At 40.9% G+C, this 22,564-nt stretch overlaps 2 protein-coding genes across 4 annotated transcripts in view; one reads left to right on the top strand and one right to left on the bottom strand.

Annotated features, from left to right (window-relative positions):
* Positions 1-3,338: 3,338 nt before the first annotated feature.
* LOC112215067 (glycoprotein hormone subunit alpha 2) lies at positions 3,339-4,492 on the top strand (the record flags this gene model as incomplete). The annotated part of the gene is made up of 2 exons (XM_024374074.1): positions 3,339-3,551; positions 3,798-4,492. Coding segments are annotated over 2 exons (318 nt in total), but the record flags the coding sequence as incomplete, so codon positions are not given.
* A 3,444-nt stretch (positions 4,493-7,936) lies between these two features.
* The window catches only part of LOC112214486 (serine/threonine-protein phosphatase 2A 56 kDa regulatory subunit beta isoform), a 43,558-nt gene continuing 28,930 nt past the window's right edge, over positions 7,937-22,564 (bottom strand). Inside the window, exons 8-13 of one of the 3 annotated variants that reach the window (XM_024373262.2) lie at positions 15,832-15,885; positions 15,498-15,548; positions 15,121-15,240; positions 14,060-14,187; positions 12,115-12,216; positions 7,937-10,555 (exon numbers count right to left, since the gene is read on the bottom strand). In XM_024373262.2, coding sequence (XP_024229030.2) covers positions 10,351-10,555; positions 12,115-12,216; positions 14,060-14,187; positions 15,121-15,240; positions 15,498-15,548; positions 15,832-15,885 — 660 coding nt within the window. In that variant the 3' untranslated portion in view covers positions 7,937-10,350. Of the gene's footprint in view, positions 10,556-12,108; positions 12,217-14,059; positions 14,188-14,316; positions 14,600-15,120; positions 15,241-15,497; positions 15,549-15,831; positions 15,886-22,564 lie in introns of those variants that run through there. The other 2 variants (XM_042298179.1, XM_042298180.1) reach the window with 2 other exon arrangements.

The raw sequence follows: 22,564 nt of genomic DNA, 5'->3' as shown, positions 1-22,564 counted from the left end.
TACTCTGACACACACGCACGCACACACGCACACACGCACGCGCACGCACGCACGCACACACACACACACACACACACACACACACACACGATGTTCAGATACACGCAAACACACATAATGTACTGTTACACACACACTCTTTACAGATAAATACACTCGTGCTGAGTGATTATTGCTTTTTGAGGTGGTTTTGGTTCATTTAAAACCTCTTAAGCCGACCCCCTACTTTTTCGAACATTCTGTTAAAAATCGCGCAACATTTTGCGTCCTGCTACTCATGCCAGGAATATAGTATATGCATATGATTAGTATGTGTGGATAGAAAACACTCTAACGTTTCTAAAACTGGTTAAATTACGGCTGTGACTATAACAGAACGTCTGTTTCATCGAAAAGCGCAGGAAAATCTGATCACTGGAGATGGAAAAAAATATCCATGCGCCACTTCAACCCATTGTTAAAGGTGAACCGTATTAAATGAGGCCGAGGTTGCAGTACCTACAGCTTCCACAGGATGTATAGAGTCTTCTCATTTGATTCTGATTTGATTCTTGGTAGATCCGACCAAAGGGAACCGATTCCCTCCGACCACCAACTTGATGCATTGCTCGGTGTTTTTCCGGACATTTTTTCCAGACGACCAGCTATCGAATTTACATCGCCTCCAGATGATTTTTATTTTTAGTGTAGTAATGTAGTAGTAATAGTATACGTGTAGTAATACCTAAAGTTGCATTAGAAAGGTATTTCGAAGTGTTTTGTGAAAGTTTATCGTCGACTTTTTAACTTTTAAAAAATGACGTTACGTTATGAAACGCTATTTTTTTCCGTTTATCACACAGTTTTCATAGATCGATATCTAGGCTATATATGGACCGATTTAATCGAAAAAAAGACCCAGTATTGATTATGGGACATCAAGGAGTGCCAACAAAGAAGATGGTCAAAGGTAATGAATGTTTTATATTTTATTGTGCGGTTTGTGTAGCGCCGACTATGCTAATTCTTTTGTTTACATCCCCTACGGGTCTTTTGGGGTGTTACATGCTATCAGATAATAGCTTCTCATGCTTTCGCCGAAAAGCATTTTAAAAATCTGACTTGTCTGAAAATCTGACAATACCAAGCATGTGTATTTTAATGAACGTTTACGTTTTAACTAATACTATTAGCGTTTAGCGTAGCGCATTTGCATTTCCAGAGCTCTAGTTGGGACGTCTGCGTCTCAAGTAGGATCAAGAGGTTTTTAATAAAAAATAATCGGAGTTGAATGCTGTAACAATACAGAAAAAAATAAAATAATTAAAGTCCCATGATGGTAGTGGCTGCCATTACTGCTTATAAACCATAATTTATTCACGTAACTTTACTTTAATAAAATATTTACATTTGTTTTATTTGATGACTTTAATTATATTAGTACAGTTGAAGTCGGAATTTAACATACACTTAGGTTGGAGTCATTAAAACTGTTTTTTCAACCACTGTACAACTTTCTTGTGAACAAATAGTTTTGGCAAGTCGGTTAGGACATCTATTTGTGTATGACACAAGGAATTTTTCCAACAATTGTTTACAGACAGATTAGTTCACTTATAATTCAAGGTATCACAATTCCAGTGGGTCAGAAGTTTACATACACTAAGTTGACTGTGCCTTTAAATAGCTTGGAAAATTCCAGAAAATGATGTCATGGCTTTAGAAGCTTCTGATAGGCTAATTGACATCATTTAAGTCAATTGGGGGTGTACCTGTGGATGTATTTCAAGGCCTACCTTCAAACTCAGTGCCTCTTTGCTTGTCATCATGGGAAAATCAAAAGAAATCACCGAAGACCTCAGAAAAAAAATTGTACCTCCACAAGTCTGGTTCCTCCGTGGGAGCAATTTCCAAACGCCTGAAGGTACCACATTCATCTGTACAAACAATAGTACGCAAGAATCAACACCATGGGACCACGCAGCCGTCATACTGCTCAGGAAGGAGATGCGCTCTGTCTCCTAGAGATGAACGTACTTTGGTGTGAAAAGTACAAATCAATCCCAGAACAACAGCAAAGAATCTTGTGAAAATGCTGGAGGAAAAGTATCTATTTCCACTGTAAAATGAGTCCTATATTGACATAACCTGAAAGGCCGCTAAACAAGGAAGAAGCCACTGCTCCAAAACTGCCATTAAAAAAAGTCAGACTACGGTTTGCAACTGCATATGGGGACAAAGAGCGTACTTTTTGGAGAAATGTCCTCTGGTCTGATGAAACAAAAATAGGACTGTTTGGTCATAATGACCATCGTTATGTTTGGAGGAAGAAGGGGGAGGCTTGCAAGCCGAAGAACGCCATCCCAACCGTGAAGCACGGGGGTGGCAGCATCATGTTGTGGGAGTGCTTTGCTGCAAGAGGGACTGGTGCACTTCAGAAAATAGATGGCATCATGAGGCAGGATAATTATGTGGATATATTGAAGCAACATCTCAAGACATCTGTCAGGATGGTAAGCTTGGTCGCAAATGGGTCTTCCAAATGAACATTGACCCCAAGCATACTTCCAAAGTTGTGGCAAAATGGCTTCAGGACAACAAAGTCAAGGTATTGGTGTGGCCATCACAAATCCCTGACCTCAATCCTATAGAACATTTGTGGGCAGAACTTAAAAGGTGTGCGCGAGCAAGGAGGCCTACAAACTTGACTCTGTCAGGAGGAATGGGCCAAAATTCACCCAACTTATTGTGGGAAGCCTCTGGAAGGCTACCTGAAACGTTTGACCCAAGTTAAACAATTTAAATGCAATGCTATCAAATACTTGTTGAGTATATTTAAAATTCTGACCCACTGGGAATGTGATTAAAGAAATAAAGCTGAAATAAATCATTCTCTCTACTATTATTCTGACATTTCACATTCTAGGATTAAATGTCAGGAATTGTGGAAAAACTAAGTGTAAATGTATTTGGCTAAGGTGTATGTAAACTTCTGACTTCAACTGTAGTTTCAGGTAGGGACACCTCACCAAGCAACAGCTGATGTCTTTATCCCCTCACTATTGTGCATTCTTCTGTCTCTTCCCATTGCACGCATAAAAGAAACACAGACTGGACAAGTAGATGCGCAATGGATTATGGACATTGTAGTTAGTTTCGCGCATAAACTGTGATAATTATGTTGAATATTGGCCTGTTGGAAACGACAACTCCCTACTACATTGTCAAAGTTCTGGCTGGATCTAATTTATCTCTAGAGAATCTGCAATGTGCGCATTGAGCTCACAGAAAAAAAACATACAAAATTTAATTCAAATAATTTATAATTATGTCGGTCAATTACTTGTTTAAATTAATTGTTCTCCTCTTTCCTCTCCACTCCTGCAGCATTTAACGTGACCATCCGTAGTGACCGGCGTGGGACATGTAAGGGAACCCATGTTGTGTATGCCTGTGTTGGATACTGTGAGTCCAGTGCCTTTCCCTCACGCTACTCTGTCCTGGTGGCATCTAACTTCACTCACAACATCACCTCAGCGTCAAGATGTTGTACCATCAGCAAGGATGCAAAGGTAAAGTATGGAGACAGAGACAGAGACACACACAACATTATCTCAGCCTTGAAATACTGCACTATCAGCAAAGACACAAAGGTAGAGTATACACACACACACACACACACACACACACACACACACACACGTAGGGTAAGGGTATGTCATCCTGATTACCTCTTTGGTTGGAACATTGTCCCTTGACATGTCTGAAAATGTAAAACATGTGATATAAAATATTTAAATTGTATTAATTTTCCTAAGATCAAAGTTCGTCTGAAATGCCCTCGTGCTCGTCATCACAACAACATTGAGATCCTGACGGCGCGGGCCTGTCACTGCGACATGTGTCGCAAGTCACACTACTGAGATGCCACTGTCGCCGCGGGAACTAGAATGGAATGGTGGAGCAGGGAAAAAAGACTTGAGAAACACTTTTTATAACGTTGCTTTATTTAAGAATTGTTGGTTTAAACATTGGTTTAAGACAGAAGAAGACCGTTTGTGACCCTGTATGAGTTAACACCCTATTTCCTTTGTAGTGCACTACTTTTGACCAGGGTTCATGGCGCTCTGGTCAGAAGTACTGCACTATAATAGGGAATAGGGTGCCATTTGGGATGCATTCGTAGGCACTGGCAGCCAGTCAAACCACTATAGATAATACAATAATTAACTCTACATAGATCTGCTATACAGCCCCTACCACAGAACTAGAATGAGTAGAACTAGAATCCAACTTTCAAATCAATGGGTGGACTGGCAGCCAATTTGAGTGTTTAACAATCAAGTTGCCATGGTCAGAAGTTCCAATTCTGTTCTATTAATTCTATGGCCACTACACAGCCAGACATTAAGAGACAAAATAATGTACATGAAACTGTATTTTTTTTTTTTTTTTGATGTTTTGTAAATAAGTGACAAGAAAGAATGTTGGAAGTGTTGAGGAAATAAACATTTAAAAGATTACAACATATTTTTAAAGAAGTTTTCTGTGTGACAACACTACAGTGGTGTACATACAGCAATATGAAACCCTCTTGGTCTTACACACACACACACACACACACACACACACACACACACACACACACACACACACACACACACACACACACACACACACACACACACACACACACACACCTCTCATCTCCTCAATCGCTCTCTCTCTCACAAACACACATCCTGGTCCCCCTCCCCCGACACACAATCCCTGCTCCCCGCCACCCCAACCAATACACATACTCCTTTCCCTCAGTGTCCTGTGTGAAGCAGACCGTAGTGGGCCATCAGATAGCGGGTACGCCCGTAGGAACACACATGGTGGTGCCGCTGGATGTAGGGGGGCTCCGGGAACGACTTCTATAGGGCAACAGAAACAACATAACAACCCTATTAACCCTGCCAATGATACATCATTGTTGTTTTATAAGGTGAGATATGGCAAGATGATATGATGAGATGGCAAGACTTAGGATGACTTATAGAGCAAGCGAAAATAAACACATACACAATCGGCAGCTTGGAGGCAGGCCAAGCAAGGAGGAGTTCTACCAGCAGCTTAAAAAAGCCCTATCTTTGTTCAAGGAAGTGTCCAGGTGTGTGCATGTGTTTGTTGTCCTGTTTACCTATCTCCCAGGTGTTGCAGCAGTCAAAATGCCAATCATCAAAGAAAAAACAGAATTGGGCTGCCTGTGTAAATGTAGCCCGAGAGAGTTAGCGGGGCAACAAAATCCTGAGACAGAGACAGAGAGAGATGAATAGAGAGAGAAGTGATGATGAGAATGGTCTGATGGCTCAATACATTTTAAACTCATACATCAAATTTATATCTGGTCTACATCTGGTCCACAACATTTTTGTAATAATTTATGGTAACTTTCACATAAGTTACTATCAGTTTAACTTTGCTTCATATAAGACAGGTAAGTCAAACTATTGAAGTCTCTTCTGTTCTTACACTACAAACATGAAGAATCTCCCCAAGCGTACGTCATGATTCCTGCACGGCCGATCAAGAGATCTCTGTGCTGAGCCTGAGAAACTAGACAAGTACAGTGATACGTTCTTGTCATGATAAAGGAAATAAAATGTCCATCAGTTATACAACGTTTTTATTTTTATTGAAATTGTAAGCTAAACTGATTTCTAAACATTTACATCAATGATGTAGATGTGTTATTAGAGCTATGCTGCATTCTACAATCTACTGGTTCCTATCGTTGTCTTATCAACAGAATCAAAGGTCTGTTTTGTTCACGTACAGAAATGTACCTGAAAACATTTCAAATGGCAACAGCAAGGCTGATGGTCCTCATGCGCTCAAATTACCTGGAGTGACGCGCGCAGTGCCAATAAACATCATTGTCATGAGCAACTACAAAAAAAGAAAAGGATTAAACTATTTTAAAGGAGCAACAAATAATTTAACATTTCACAAATATTGTCAAAATAAAGAACCACCAACAACGAAAGTAGACTATACAAATCTGTTTGGTAGGCTACGTAAAGACTAGTTTAATTATAAAATCAACAGTTGGGCAACTTCTCCACTGTCTGAACATGGCCTATCTCAGAACAAATGTTTTGAATTTGCTTTTAGTCCAGTTAAATTGTACCGATACTCTGACATCATAACAATTATAACGAAATGCCCTTAAAACTTGGCGACTCCTCTGGGGGGGGTGGGGGTAACAACATCTCCACCCCGCTGATCCTCAACACTGGGGCCCCACAAGGGTACATACTGAGCTCTCTCCTGTACTCCCTGTTCACCCACGACTGCGTGGCCATGCACGCCTCCAACTCAATCATCAAGTTTGCGGACGACACTACAGTGATAGGCTTGATTACCAACAACGACGAGACGGCCTACAGGGAGGAGGTGAGGGCCCTCGGAGTGTGGTGTCAGGAAAATAACCTCACACTCAACGTCAACAAAACAGAAGAGATGATCGTGGACTTCAGGAAAGAGCAGAGGGAGCACCCCCCTATCCACATCGATGGGACAGTAGTGGAGAGGGTAGTTCGTTTTAAGTTCCTCGGCATACACATCACGGACAAACTGAATTGGTCCACCCACACAGACAGCGTTGTGAATAAGGCACGGCAGCGCCTCTTCAACCTCAGGAAGCACTCACAAACATCTACAGATGCACAATCGAGAGCATCCTGCCGGGCTGTATCACCGCATCACCGGCGGCAAACTACTACTAACTGCCACCACTAACATTGAGTGGCTGCTGCCAACATACTGACTCAACTCCAGCCACTTTAATAATGGAAATTTATGGAAATGTATGCAAAAAATGTATCACTAGCCACTTTAAACAATGCCACTTAATATAATGTTTACATACCCTACAATACTCATCTCATATGTATATGTATATACTGTACTCTATATCATCTACTGCATCTTGTCATCTTTATGTAATACATGTATCACTAGCCACTTTAAACTATGCCACTTTTATGTTTACGTACCCTACATTACTCATCTCATATGTATATACTGTACTCGACACCATCTACTGCATCTTGTCTATGCCTTTCTGTACCATCACTCATTCATATGTCTTTATGCACATATTCTTTATCCCTTTACACTTGTGTGTATAAGGTAGCAGTTGTGGAATTGTTAGGTTAGATTACTCGTTGGTTATTACTGCATTGTCGGAACTAGAAGCACAAGCATTTCGCTACCCTCGCATTAACATCTGCTAACCATGTGTATGTGACAAATAAAATTTGATTTGAGAGATGTAGAAATTAGTGAAGGATGAGAGGGAGCGAGTGAGAGGAAGAGAAAGGTAGATAGTGTGTGTGTGTTTAATCATGAATTGTATTGCAAAATGTAGATTTCCGAGATGGCACTAAATAATAACTAGTAATGAGTTCACCTTTTTAGTAAAAATAGTTATAACTTGCTGAGGTGTACTCACTTTTGAGAACACAAGCTTAAATACATAGTACAAATATTATACAAATATAAAAAATGATTTTTTTTTTATTGTGACAGCTATAAATTAGTCTGAGAATATCACAGTGAGATGAAACGATGATTACCGGATTTTCTTTGTCTGGATAGAACAGAAAATGTTACACTCATTCCCTATGCAAATGTATGGTGTGAAACCTGACACTTCAAGTCAGCACCACTGACAAGAGTGGTAACGGAAAGCAGACAGATGGGGCTTTCTGGCACTATAAAGCACTAAACCCTGTGAAATTCACAGAGTGCTCTGTACAGCAATATATCAGTTGGAACTGGTCCAGAACCCTAAATAGGGGACTTAACATCTATGCCCCATTAGATGGATGGAGTGATAGGGACAAAAGAGAGAGAGAGAGAGAGAATACACAAGAGACCATTCAAAAAACGACACAAACACACTCCATTGTTTTCTCAAAGTGAAGTTAATTTAACACATCATCTTTTCCTTTCTACAATCCCGGTTTAACTTGACTGTACATTCATCTACCCAGCTGTTGGTCCCCGGAAAAAAAATACATGGTCATCCTCAATCGTTTCTATGTTTCTGAGCACGGATAGCCTACAAACCAGACCAGGAGGACACTGCAATTGTAGTTTAGCAATGCTACTTATGCGTACATATTCAATTCCATTATTATTGCTGTTCTATAATTCTACTGACGGAAACCTCTTCTTTCAGTTGATAAATTGCGTTCCAATTCCAGCATTCCCGATTTCCGGAAGGATTCTTCTTGTTCTAGAACAGAATAGTGGAAGGGAAGATTATTTTCCCAGCGAACTGACTGACTGACAAATGGGGGAATTTATGGGTAACTTGCAAAATTGTTTGTTGTGTTTAACGATAGTGTTTTACGAAGTGTTTTAACGATAGTGAGGTTTGTTTCTTTATTTCCTTTTTTGTTTTGTTGAAACTAAAAACTGTTAAAGGAGTGTTGAAGGCTGCTGGTCTGGTTGTCTTGGTAACAAGACGCAAGAAAAACCTCCAGATTCACAATCAATCAAAAGTGTTACATTCTGATTCAAATCCTGTTCCTACGAAAGGAGAGAAAGGGAGAGAAGAGAGAAAGAGGGATCAATGCCGCCTCTCTCCCTCTATCACTCTGTCTATACACATCTCCTGTCACTGTTACACTCATACTGAATTCTCTCACACACACACTTCCATCACCTCTGCATCTTACACACATGAACACACACGCATACACGCATACACACACACACTTCCATGACCTCTCCATCTCTCTCTCACACACACACACACACACACAAACACGTCTCATCTTTGCCAACTTCCTGTAATAAGGTCACAATTCCAGAGATCAAATAAAAAAATATCATAAATATCAGATATCGCCAAAATGAACACACAAAAACATAAAAATATTAAAACAAATTCAAAATAATTTCATCAAACGAATGAATCATAATAAGATGCACAGAAGAACAGTAAGACAGTGTGATATCAAGGACTAGTAGACTGAGCCCACAGATGGTAGACTGAGGTCACATCCCAAATGGCACCCTATTCCCTATATAGTGTACTACTGTTGACCAGAGCTCTATGGGCCCTGGTCAAAAGTAGTGCACTTCATAGGGAAAATGGTGCCATTTAGGACACGACCCCAATACACACATTATCCAAAACAAATTAGAATATTACTAGAAAAACGTGGTTTTCTGACTCTCTTCCTTCTCTCTATGCCCAATTATGAATGGACAAGAATAATGACATATCAGAACATTGTTTTAGTTTAGGAGATTAGGGGTCGCCCAAAATCATACACTTTGTACGTCCCAAATGGCACCCTATTCCCTAAATACTGCACTACTTTTGACCAGGGTCCATAGGGCGCTTGTCAAAAGTAGTGCACTAAGTAGGGAATAGGGTGCCATTTGGGAAGTAGCCCCTTTCCCCATTATAAGTGCACTGCTTTTGGTCAGTAGTATTGCACTACAATATGGGGATTAGGCCCCATATAGTGTGCTACATTTGGCCAATAGTGCACTCGCTCTGTAGCGAATAGGGTGTGATTTGGACCATGCTCAAGTTATGCTAAAGCTTTAGGAGTTCTACACTAAAGATTCTCCCACCAACACTATAATAATCATAATATTCAGACATATATATATATATATATATATATATATATAAAAACATCAGTAGTAGTAGTAGTAGTAGTACAGTAGAGAAGAATAGAAGAAGAAGCAACAATATTATGTAGCATTCACGTCATCATTCCTCTGTATCTTTTGGGACGGTATAAAGTCCTTTGTCGGAGAACCGGGAAAACGGTTCCACGTCAAAACCTAGACAACTAGAACCAGTACCTGGGTGTGTGAGTATGTGTGTGTGTGTGTGTGTGTGAGTGTGAGAGAGAGAAATATGTATTGTTTAAGATGGGCAGTTTGTGTGGTCTTCCAGTGAGTATGTAGAGGGCTGTGTTGGCACTTCAATGTAGTCTATGTGTTTGAGTTGATTCATCTTGTGTTTACATTCTGCATGAGTGTGTGTGTAAACACTATATGCCTGTGTGCGACTCTGTATGTGTTTAAGTGTACGTTGTCAGTGTGTGTGTGTGTGTGTGTGTGTGTGTGTGTGTGTGTGTGTGTGTGTGTGTGTGTGTGTGTGTGTGTGTGTGTGTGTGTGTGTGTGTGTGTGTGTGTGTGTGTGTGTGTGTGTGTGTGTGTGTGTGTGTGTTTGAGCGTGTGCGTCTGCTCCTTTGTGTGTACATGTGTGTGTTTGGCTATGTGCATACTGTCTCTGTATGTCCTCTAAGTACTCTATGTATCCTGGTACTGATCCTCCGCTGTCTGGTTCTAGGTGTTAGAAGAGGCTCCACTGAGCTCGGGGTTTGGCTGCTCAGGGAATGCCGTCTGTGTGGAGGTGGGCTGAGGAGGCTCCCCTCTCTCCTGGAGGTTCTTCTGATTGCGACTGGCCTCCCCCAGGATCTGCAGTCTCCTCTCCTGCTGCTCATCCAGCCCCCGCCACAGCTCTGCACGCTCACACTCCCTCTTCAACTCCCTTGAGGGGAAAGGAGAGGAAGGGTGGAGGGAGAGAGAGAGGAGGAAGAGATGGATGGAGGGAGGAAGGGAGAGCAGAAGGAGAAGAGGAAGGAAGAGAGAGACAGCTTAGGTTATATACACACTGTACACTGTACAGTGTACAAAACATTAGGAACAACTTCCTACTATTGAGTTGCACCCCCCATTTTGCCCTCAGAACAGCTTCAATTCTTCGGGGCATGGTGTCGAAAGCGTTCCACAGGGATACTCGCCCATGTTGACTTCAATGCTACCCACAGTTGTGTCAAGTTGTGAGGGGGGGAGGTGAAATTGAGTCAGAGAAATGTAAGATAATCTGTACAGCACTTCGTTATAACTGCTGATGGAAAAGGGCTTTATAAAATACATTTGATTGATTGATTGAAGATAATGACGTGTGGTGTCAATCAATGCAACTTCCAAATAAGAAAATGCATCCCATAACATTTTAACATGGAAATATCTGTTCTAACAGTAGAAGCCAATGTGTGGTGTTCAATGTACATAGGCCTACATTCCATGAGATTTAAAAAAAAAACATGCAGGGCTTGACATTAACCTATTTATCCACTTATCCTTCAGACAAGGAGGTGGCTGAAAATGCTGTCTTGTTGTTTGATGCAAGAAACCACTTTACAAAATAAAATGCATTATTATTTCCATATTATTATTACAGAGAATCAGACAAATTATTCTACCCTTTGCCTATTGGCAATTTAGCTAATTCAAGACTGTCTCAATTTACAAAATGAAGACAAAAAATGCTCTTTACCCAACTCGTTTTTCAAAGATACATGTTTTGTGCTCTTGTAGGAAGTAATCACTCCACCATTGCTGACTACAAATTATCAATAACTGGGCTAATAATTCACAAATTATTAAAGGATATGAACAAATGTGCACATGTGGCTCTCGCTTTGATCTTAAAACAAGCATATCTGCACATGACCACTCATGCTGTAAACACAGTCCAGTTCAAAGTGAATGGCACAGATCCATATACAGCAACGACCTATTTGCATATAGGCCTACTGCAGCTCTGATTGGTTATGACGCACCAGTCTGTGTGGAGTACGGGCTAAGTCGTGCGTGTCAATGCAATAGAATCTTACTCTGAAACGTTTCTGCCTACAACAAAATCTCTTGCATAGTTAGTTTTGCATACTAAGTTAGTTTTGCATACTAACTTAGCATAGTTCATTTTGTTTCGGTATGTTGCATTGAAAGTGGCTAATGTTGCGTTGATTCGATCACAATTCCCACAGGAAAGGGAAATGTTAATAGTGTTAACTAATGAGGCACACTGTAGGAAGTTGAGTGAAGTTCAATCTCGTGCTTCTCTGCGCGGGCTGATATTTCTTCTGCGGGGCAGTCCCGGGGAGCTGCGCACCTGCGCATGCATGTAGCTTAGAGGGAACATTGGTGTCAATAAAGATCCTTGAATTGAATGCAAGTAAACACAAAGAGAAAAGGAGAAAGAAAGATGGGAGGATGAGAAACAGGGGTGTTATACACACATATTAGTACACGCACGCTCACTTCTGTTTTTCCACTTTGTAAGAGGCAGTGAGGTCATCAAACAGCTTGCTGTTCATCTCCATAAAGGTCTTCAGAACGTTGTAGATCAGAGAGACTATAGTCCTGCAGAGAGAGAGAGAGATAGAGAGAGGGAGAGGGGGATGGAGGGAGAGAGAAAGAGAGAGAGATGGAGAGGTGAGAAAGAGAGAAGGACAGAAAACGAGTGAAGGTGGGGTTAGAGAGATACAGTGCCTTGCGAAAGTATTCGGCCCCCTTGAACTTTGCGACCTTTTGCCACATTTCAGGCTTCAAACATAAAGATATAAAACTGTATTTTTTTGTGAAGAATCAACAACAAGTGGGACACAATCATGAAGTGGAACGACATTTATTGGATATTTCAAACTTTTTTAACAAATCAAAAACTGAAAAATTGGGTGTGCAAAATTATTCAGCCCCTTTACTTTCAGTGCAGCAAACTCTCTCCAGAAGTTCAGTGAGGATCTCTGAATGATCCAATGTTGACCTAAATGACTAATGATGATAAATACAATCCACCTGTGCGTAAATCAAGTCTCCATATAAATGCACCTGCACTGTGATAGTCTCAGAGGTCCGTTAAAAGCGCAGAGAGCATCATGAAGAACAAGGAACACACCAGGCAGGTCCGAGATACTGTTGTGAAGAAGTTTAAAGCCGGATTTGGATACAAAAAGATTTCCCAAGCTTTAAACATCCCAAGGAGCACTGTGCAAGCGATAATATTGAAATGGAAGGAGTATCAGACCACTGCAAATCTACCAAGACCTGGCCGTCCCTCTAAACTTTCAGCTCATACAAGGAGAAGACTGATCAGAGATGCAGCCAAGAGGCCCATGATCACTCTGGATGAACTGCAGAGATCTAGAGCTGAGGTGGGAGACTCTGTCCATAGGACAACAATCAGTCGTATATTGCACAAATCTGGCCTTTATGGAAGAGTGGCAAGAAGAAAGCCATTTCTTAAAGATATCCATAAAAAGTGTTGTTTAAAGTTTGCCACAAGCCACCTGGGAGACACACCAAACATGTGGAAGAAGGTGCTCTGGTCAGATGAAACCAAAATGGAACTTTTTGGCAACAATGCAAAACGTTATGTTTGGCGTAAAAGCAACACAGCTCATCACCCTGAATACACCATCCCCACTGTCAAACATGGTGGTGGCAGCATCATGGTTTGGGCCTGCTTTTCTTCAGCAGGGACAGGGAAGATGGTTAAAATTGATGGGAAGATGGATGGAGCCAAATACAGGACCATTCTGGAAGAAAACCTGATGGAGTCTGCAAAAGACCTGAGACTGGGACGGAGATTTGTCTTCCAACAAGACAATGATCCAAAACATAAAGCAAAATCTACAATGGAATGGTTCAAAAATAAACATATCCAGGTGTTAGAATGGCCAAGTCAAAGTCCAGACCTGAATCCAATCGAGAATCTGTGGAAAGAACTGAAAACTGCTGTTCACAAATGCTCTCCATCCAACCTCACTGAGCTCAAGCTGTTTTGCAAGGAGGAATGGGGAAAAAATTCGGTCTCTCGATGTGCAAAACTGATAGAGACATACCCCAAGTGACTTACAGCTGTAATCGCAGCAAAAGGTGGCGCTACAAAGTATTAACTTAAGGGGGCTGAATAATTTTGCACGCCCAATTTTTCAGTTTTTGATTTGTTAAAAAAGTTTGAAATATCCAATAAATGTCGTTCCACTTCATGATTGTGTCCCACTTGTTGTTGATTCTTCACAAAAAAATACAGTTTTATATCTTTATGTTTGAAGCCTGAAATGTGGCAAAAGGTCGCAAAGTTCAAAGGGGCCGAATACTTTCGCAAGGCACTGTATATCTGCAGAGATTCACAGTTCATACAGACTTAAAGAGCAAAGGTTATAGGTTAGGGGTTAGAGGTTAAGGGGTAGAGGTCACTCACTGGTTCCAGTGCTCCTTGGACACTCTGTAGAGTGTGGCGAAGACCAGCGGTAGAATCACCTGACAGTTCTCCTCTATCAGAGACAGGATGTACTCGTTGTTCCAGAAGTACAAGGCCCTCTCTGCTACCTACAGCAGGGAGGGAGAGAGAGATGGAGGGAGAAGGAGAGGGAGAGAAAGGGATGGAGGGAGATAGAGAGATAAAGGGATGGAGAGAGAGAGAAGTAGTGAGGGAGAAGGAAGGAAGAGGGAGGAAGGGATGGATGGAGGGAGAGCAGAAGGGGAATAGAGGGAGGAAGAACGAGAAAGCTTAGGTTATATACACTGACTGTACAAAACATTAGGAATATCTTCCGACTATTGAGTTGCACCCCCCTTTTGCCCTTAGAACAGCCTCAATTCGTCAGGGTATGGACTCTTCAAGGTGTTGGAAGTGTTCCACAGGGATGCTGGCCCATGTTGACTCTAATGCTTCCCATAGTTGTGTCATGTTGGCTGGATGTCCTTTGGGTGGTGGGCCATTCTTGATACACACGGGAAACTGTTGAGCGTGAAAAACCCAGCAGTGTTGCAGTTCTTGATACAAAATGGCACCTACTACCATACCCCGTTCAAAGGCAGTTAAATATTTTCTCTCCCCATTTACCCTCTGAATGGCACACATACACAATCCATGTCTTAATTGTCTCAAGGCTTAAAAATCCTTCTATAACCGGTCTCCTCCCCTTTTTCTACGCTGATTGAAGTGGGTTTAACAAGTGACATAAATAAGGGATAATAGCTTTCACCTGGATTCACCTGGTAAGTCAGTAATGGAAAGAGCAGGTGTTCTTAATGTTTTGTACACTCAGTGTATAACAGTAGAACAAATCTTTATTGTCCAGAGAATTTGTCCTTTGCAGTTTGTTAGATCAATGTGAGAGGACAGGGGATTGGCTGTCCAGATGTGGTGGGCATGGCCTAACCTGGGAGTGTGGGCTGGAGATGCAGGCAGAGATCTGTGTGTGTGTATGTGCGTGTGTGCATGTGTGAGCTTTAATTTTAATGTGTGTGTGCGTGTACCTGGAAGTGTGGGCTGGAGATGCAGGCAGCAATCTGTTTGAAGAGAGGCTCCTGAACACGGATAAACTGAGATGGCTCGATCACATCCAGTATCTCCTCTATCTCCCCTAGGAACATCACCTACAGATGCGCAACCACACCACACACACACACACACACACACACACACACACACACACACACACACACACACACACACACACACACACACACACACACACACACACACACACACACACACAGATGAAGAGACAGATGCACACAAATATACACACAACACGCACGGGCGGACACACACACACACACAGATGCACACACACAGCCTCACACACATATGAGAGACGCACACCATGGGTTTATAAAAAAACATGTCTCACCTCTTTCTGGGTGCAGGTTTTGGGCCAGTATTTGAGGAGCCCTCGTATGATCTGAACAGAAAACAAACAGAGGCAAAGTCCAGCACGGTGTTACAGTGTTTTATGTATACTGGAAGTTCCAGTGTGAGCAGTGACTAACAACAGTAAGGTTGCAAAATTCCAGTAAACAATAACCCAAAATTCCCAGGTTTTCCCAAAATCCCAGTTGGAGTATTCCTGGAATCAGTAGTGATTATGCAGGAAATCCTGCAATCAGGATTTCTGGAAGGCCTGGGATTTTTAGGAAAGTTACTGTAATTTTACAACCCTAAATGACAGAAAAGGTGTTCCTTACGTATTCTGTGACAGTAGAATCTTTCTCCATAAACTGGACCACACAGTACGCCAGCTGTAGAGTGGTAGATACATACAGCAGGTTAACACACACACACAGCCCAACAAGCACATAGTGTTCTGAGAACCATATGTTTCTTAGAACTTGGTGAGAGCATGGTTGTCCTATGGTTATTTTGCATTCAACCTTCCCTTAACTTTCTGGGAATGGCGCTGTATATATATATGTTGCTCAGCACATTTAAGGAACTTAACAAAAAAATGTTTTTATTACATTAAGAGAACGTTTCCTAAAAGTTCAAACATGGTTATATTTAATTTCAGTTTGATAATGTTCTAGGAATATTCTCCAACTGGTTTGACATTGGGAATGTTCTCAAATAGTTAAGAAATAACGTTAAGAAAAAAACGTTCTTCTGTGGGAAGTACTTCGGCATAATGTTTTCTGAGAACATTTTACTATAGTTCCCTGAAAGTTTTCCTGTGAGGTCTTATTAATAACATTCCGAGAATGGAAATTCTAGGTTATTTGAAAGTAATTAAATAATGTTCTGAGAAAATGTTTCAATGTTTCAATAAGACTGCTAGCTTGAGTTGAACTCCAAGCACAGATATAACACATGGAATTTCATCTGTTTAGGCATTAATCATGAAAAAACATATAATTTTCTTGTGGCACGGCATCAGTGAGATTTTAACCAATGGTCTTCTGTTCTCTATCCATGGAATTTGTCCACTGCGCCACCAGGATGGAGCTAGGATGCCATGTTTTTTACTCATACAAATCTGTTCATTTTAGTATATTCAATCAGCCACCATTTCAAAGGAAACAAGCATTCATTAAGATCAGGTGTGGGCAATTAGTGGGCGCAGCTAACACACCTGAACACACTTAACAAGATAGAGGATAGACAGAGTTTTGCTGACACTGAAAATAATGTTTATTTTTTTAAATAACATTCTTAATGTTTTATTGTGGTTTTTATGGAACGTTTTCTTAATGTTATGAGAACATGACTTGAGGAAACCTGCAAAATACTTTATGATGAACTACTAAAATTCCCACAGAAGATCGTGGTATCTTACCATTCTCTGAACATTCAGAGAACATAACTTTAAATAGGAATATGAGGAAACCTTTAAAAAAATGTATGATGAAGTACTGGTTCTTAGAAAGTGTGCTAGCTGGGTATCCTGCACCTTTCCCAGAATGTTGTGGGAAGGTTGTATGCAAAATAACCATTGGAAAACCATGCTCTCACCAAGCTCTGAGAACATTATGAACATTATTTCAGAACATTATGTGCTAGCTGGGCTAGCAGTGCTATTAAAAGTCTTATTGAAATATTCAGTGAAAGTTTAAAGGAAATTATTAAAAAACCTCAAAATAACCTATAATTTCGGTTCTCAGAATGTTAATAAAAACTATCAGGAGAACTTTCAAGGAACCATAGTAAAATGCTCTCAGAACCTCCCTGCAACCTAAAAATGTAAGTTCCCAGAACATTTAAAATCATTCAGTTTTAACAGTCAGGAGACTTTTATTATTATACTTTTTTATTTAACCTTTATTTAACCAGGAAGGGCTCATTGAGATTAAAATCTATTTTTCAAGAGCGCCCTGGCCAAGATAGGCAGCACCAAGTCATTACAAAAAAATTACAGACAGACAACATGAAAAACTACAAGTAATCTAGTAATAACCATTGAATTCACAAGAGTATAAAACAGAAAATTAAAAACATTGACAGGTCAGAGAATCAGCCTCAAAATCCTTCATCAGTGATTTAAAAACACCAATCGGGACAAGTTCTTCCAGTTTAAAAGTATTTTGAAAGGTGTTCCAAGACGATGGCGCAGAGTACATAAAAGCCCTTTTACCAAATTCAGTTCGGACATTTGGAACAGTTAGCAGGATAAAGTCCAACGAACGAAGAGTACCCACCACATTTCTGAACAATAAAAATGCACAAATAAAAAGGTAGTAAACCCAAAATGGCTTTGTAAATAAAAGTATACCAGTGACTGAGCCTACGAGTGACTAGAGAAGGCCAGCCAACCCTGGTATACAAAGTGCAGTGGTGCATAAGGGTTTTGCAGTTTAAAATAAATCTCAAAGTGCCATGGTAAAGAGTGTCAATTGATCTCAAACACTGACCGGAAGCATTCATATATAAAATATACCCATAGTCTAGTAAAGGCATAAATGTAGCTGATACTAGCCTCCTTCTGGCTTCAAAAGAAAAACAGGCCTTATTCCTCAAATAAAATCCCAATTTCAGCTTAAATTTTTTTGTCAATTGTTGCATTTTAAAAGAGAGGCCGTCATCAATTAAAATTCCAAGATATTTATATGAGGTTACAACCTCAATCTCCTCCTGACAGGTAGTAATAGGTGAAAGGTTCAGAGGTCTATTTCTTGCATAAGAAACCACCATTAGTTTAGTTTTGTCAATATTGAGGATAAGCTTCAATTGACACAAGGTATGTTGAACAGTATAAAAAGCAGTTTGCATGTTCTGGAAAGCTTTTGTAAGAGATGAGGCACAACAGTAAATAACAGTATCATGAGCATAAAAATGAAGTTGTGCATTTTGGACATTTTTGTCTAAATCATTTATATAAATAGTGAATAAGACAGGACCAAGTACAGAGCCTTGGGACACACCATTCAAGACAGACAATTTAACAGACATAAGCCCATCAAATTGAGTGCACGGAGTTCTATCAGACAGATAGTTAGCAAACCATGCAACTGCATGCTCCGAAAGACCTACACTCGACAATCTCTGCCTTAGTATAGCATGAGCAACTGTATCAAAAGCCTTAGAGAGATCAATAAAAAGTGAGCCACAGTGCTGTTTTTTGTCAATGGCTTCAGTGATATCATTTAAAACCTTCATGGCTGCTGTAATTGTGCTATGCTTCTTCCTGAAGCCCGATTGGTACACTGGTAAAATAGAGTTAGTAAATAAAAACTCTTTTAGCTGTTCACTTACAAGGGTTTCAAGTATTTTCACCAGGGGTGACAGCTTTGAGATTGGCCTATAATTATTTAAAAGAGTTGGATCTCCCACTTTTAAAAGTGGTAGGACAAATACTGATTTTCAGATCTTTGGAATTTCATTACATTCCAGGGTTAGATTGAACAGAGATGTAAGTGGTTCAGCTATGAAATCAGCTGCCAGATTTAAAAAGCAGGGATCCAAAAGAGCAGGACCTGCAGGCTTTCTCTGATCTAAGGATTTTAGGGCTTTATGTACCACCTGCACTGAGAATGGCAAAAAGCTAAAAGTTTGACAGTTCCCAGAACCAATGGGAAACCAAAAACATACGTTCCAACAACTTCCAAGGAATCAAATGGGCTAGCTGGGAGTACTGTATACTGTGTACGCACTAAAATATTGTATTTTACACATGCACGCACACACATTCAAATACTGTGTGTGTGTGTATACACGACAAACACTGCACACACTCATGTGTCGTGTTATGGGCAGTGGTATTGCAGTAATCTGTAGTTTTTTCTTGTTGCAGCATTCCCTAGAGTCAGAATACACACCCACACACACCCACCCACATGTTCCCTAGAGTAGGGTTTCCCAAACTCGGTCCTGGGGCCCACCCCCTGGGTGGAAGTTTAGTTTTTTTTTGTCCTAGCACTACACAGCTGATTCAAATAATCTAAGCTTGATGATTAGTTGGTTATTTGAATCAGTTGTGTAGTGCTAGGGCAAAAAAACAAAACGTGCACCTAGGGGGGCCAGGACCGAGTTTGGGAAACCCTTCCCTAGAGTGGGAATACAATGGGATGTAAAACCCTGATCCCACCGGATTACTGCTCTAAGGATCGGAAAGATACGTTTTCCAAGTTGGTGCCTGCATGTGTGTGTTTCGTGATTGCCCCTCCACCTAGGTGCGTTGCCATGGCGAGTGGGCACCGTGGCGACGGAGTGTGTGTGTTTACTTCGGAAGGAGTGACGTCACAGCCTGCCCTGGGGGGATATGACATAGAGCTCTCCTTTCTCTCTCTCTCTCTCTCGCTCTCTCTCTCTCTCTCTCTCTGTATATTTCTCTCGATCTTTCTCTCTCTCTTCCTAAATATCTGTATCACTTTCTTTTTCTCTATAATTCATTGACTTTCTACCTCTGCCTGCCATTCACCTTTTCCCCTCTCGCTCATCTTTTTCACTTTTCTTTTTTTTCCCACTTTTCTTTTTTTTCACTCTTCATCCCTGACTTTCTCCATCCCTTTCTCCCTATGCACATTATATGGAAAGATCAACAGAGGGTTGGAGCGGAGGTAGAGGGTGAATGGAGGGAGGGATGAATGAGAAAAGCAGGAAAGAACCAGTGATTAAAATAAGACAGGAGTTGAAGCGGTTAAAGGATTAAAGTCAGATTAGTGACAAGCCTAGGGTAAATACAGAGTTGTTTTCTGTTGTTAGGTGAGGGATTATCGATATTGTAGTCTGTTAGGATAGAGTTTATGGTGTTTGTAGTTCCAGGCTAATAAGAGGTGACAACTGGTGACTTTAAAAATGTAAATACAGCAGCCTAAACCAGTGTTTGCCAACTCCAGTCCTCGAGTACCCCACACACACACCACACACACACACACACACACACACACACACACACACACACACACACACACACACACACACACACACACACATGTTTTGGAGCCCCAGACAAACTCACCTGATTCAACTCATGGAGGGCTTGACAATTAGTTGACAAGTTGAATCAAGTATGCTTGTCAGGGAGTAATAGAAAAATGTATGCTGTTAGGGGTACTCGAGGACTGGAGTTGGGAAACACTGGCCTAAACCATGGGCTACTTTTGACCAGGTCCCAAAGGCTTTGGTCAAAAGTGGTGCAATATAGAGGGAATAGGGTACCATTTGAGAAACAGGCCATTGTTCCCTCCCACCTTGCTGAAAAAAAAACAGCATAGACCAGCATAGGCTGGTAACCAGCCTTCATTGTGTTTTTTGCTCATGACCAGCCTTCGCTGTATTTTTGCATAACTAGCTAGACCATGCTAGTCAGACCAGCTAAACCCCTTAAACTCAACTCTGAGTTCCACTGCTTTTTTTCATTGTTCACCTGTAATCAGGGACTGATTTAGACCTGGGACACCAGGTGGATGCAATGCATTATCAGGTAGAACAGACAACTAGCAGGCTCCGGCCCTCGTGGGGTAAGAGTTGAATACCCCTGAGCTGGACCACGCTGGTCTGCCAACAGAACCAGCTAGACTATGCTGGTCAGCCAGCAGAACCATCTAGATCATGGGTTCCAAACTTTTTTGGCCCACGACCCCATTTTGATATCAAAATATTATTGATATTGGGGCTATGACAGTCAATTACAAATCAGTCTGGCAGTAATTGTGATCGTTTTTCAATCTGAAGGAAGTATGATTTGAAGTGACTGAAATTAGAATGGTATTGGGAAGTTAGGAAGATCATCAGGCAATCATTTTGTATGATCTTCTGTATAAAAAAAAGTACATCATTTAATGATGTTCTTTTTCCCTCAGTCTGATTTAGTGCCTAGTCTTGTCCACTCTTTTCTCATTAGTCCTGTGTGGATAGTGGGTATTGTAGAGGGAAACATCTTATCTTTCAGTGATGAGGTCATAATAATAATAATAATAATAAGAATGTAGTATACTTCAGGATTTTAAAAATGAAGCCTTTTTATCTACTTTGCCAGAGGATGGATACCATTTATGTCTCTGCGTGCAGATTGAAGGAATTTGCTCACAACAGTTAGCTCAATTGCTAACTAGCGTTAGCGCAATGCCTGGAAGTCTATGATAACTGCTAGCATACTAGTAGATACCATAGACTTCCAGTGATTGTGCTAAAGCTAGTTAGCATTGGCTCACAAAACTTACCTCAAACTTCCTTCATACTGGATGCAGAGACACAAAAATGGTATCCATGAGTTCATCTGACTCTGGGGAAGTAGATAAAGGGCTTCATTGCAAAAATCCAGAAGTATCCCTTTAAAAAGATAGAGGCACATTTGTAGTAAGAAAACAGAAACCGTTCTGTTTATTACGACTGCTTCTCGCAACCACATTTTTAAAATCAGGACCCCACATGGGGTTGCTACCCCTACTTAGGGAAACAATGAGCTAGACCCCTCAAACTCAACTCTGGAAGTCAAAGTCAGTTCCACTGCGTTTTTCATTGTTCCCCTCTGCTCAGGGACGGATTTACACCTGGGACACCAGGTGGATGCAGTTAATTATCAGGTAGAAAAGAAAAACAGCATGCTCTGGACCCCTTATGGTAAGAGTTGAATACCCTTGAGATAAACCAAACCGACCTGCACTGCTAATGGTTTTTATTTGGGCAGTTTGACCTGATCCTAGCTGGAGTGAATGGGGTTTGCTAACCATGCTCTTTCCCTGAGGGAACTGTGTGTTTGTGTGGTTGGCAGGCCATGCTGTGTGTGTTAATAAATAATACATGGAGTCAGAAGAGAGAAATGCAAGGCAAGCCAATGTTTAGACTCAGAATACTTGCACACTAACACACACACACATATATGCACACACACCAAGGCGGAGATGCACACATACAAGTACATACAGATTTAATAGAGCACACATACGCATATAGAAACCTACACGTAGACACACATTCACAGATACTGGTTGTGTGTGTGTATAAGAGGATGGTGTGAGTTGTGATCACAGCTGGATGTGCAGTCAG

Source organism: Oncorhynchus tshawytscha, linkage group LG15 (genome assembly GCF_018296145.1).
Source record: "Oncorhynchus tshawytscha isolate Ot180627B linkage group LG15, Otsh_v2.0, whole genome shotgun sequence".
In the NCBI taxonomy this organism is placed as follows: domain Eukaryota; kingdom Metazoa; phylum Chordata; class Actinopteri; order Salmoniformes; family Salmonidae; genus Oncorhynchus; species Oncorhynchus tshawytscha.
This window is presented reverse-complemented; position numbering and strand designations above follow the sequence as displayed.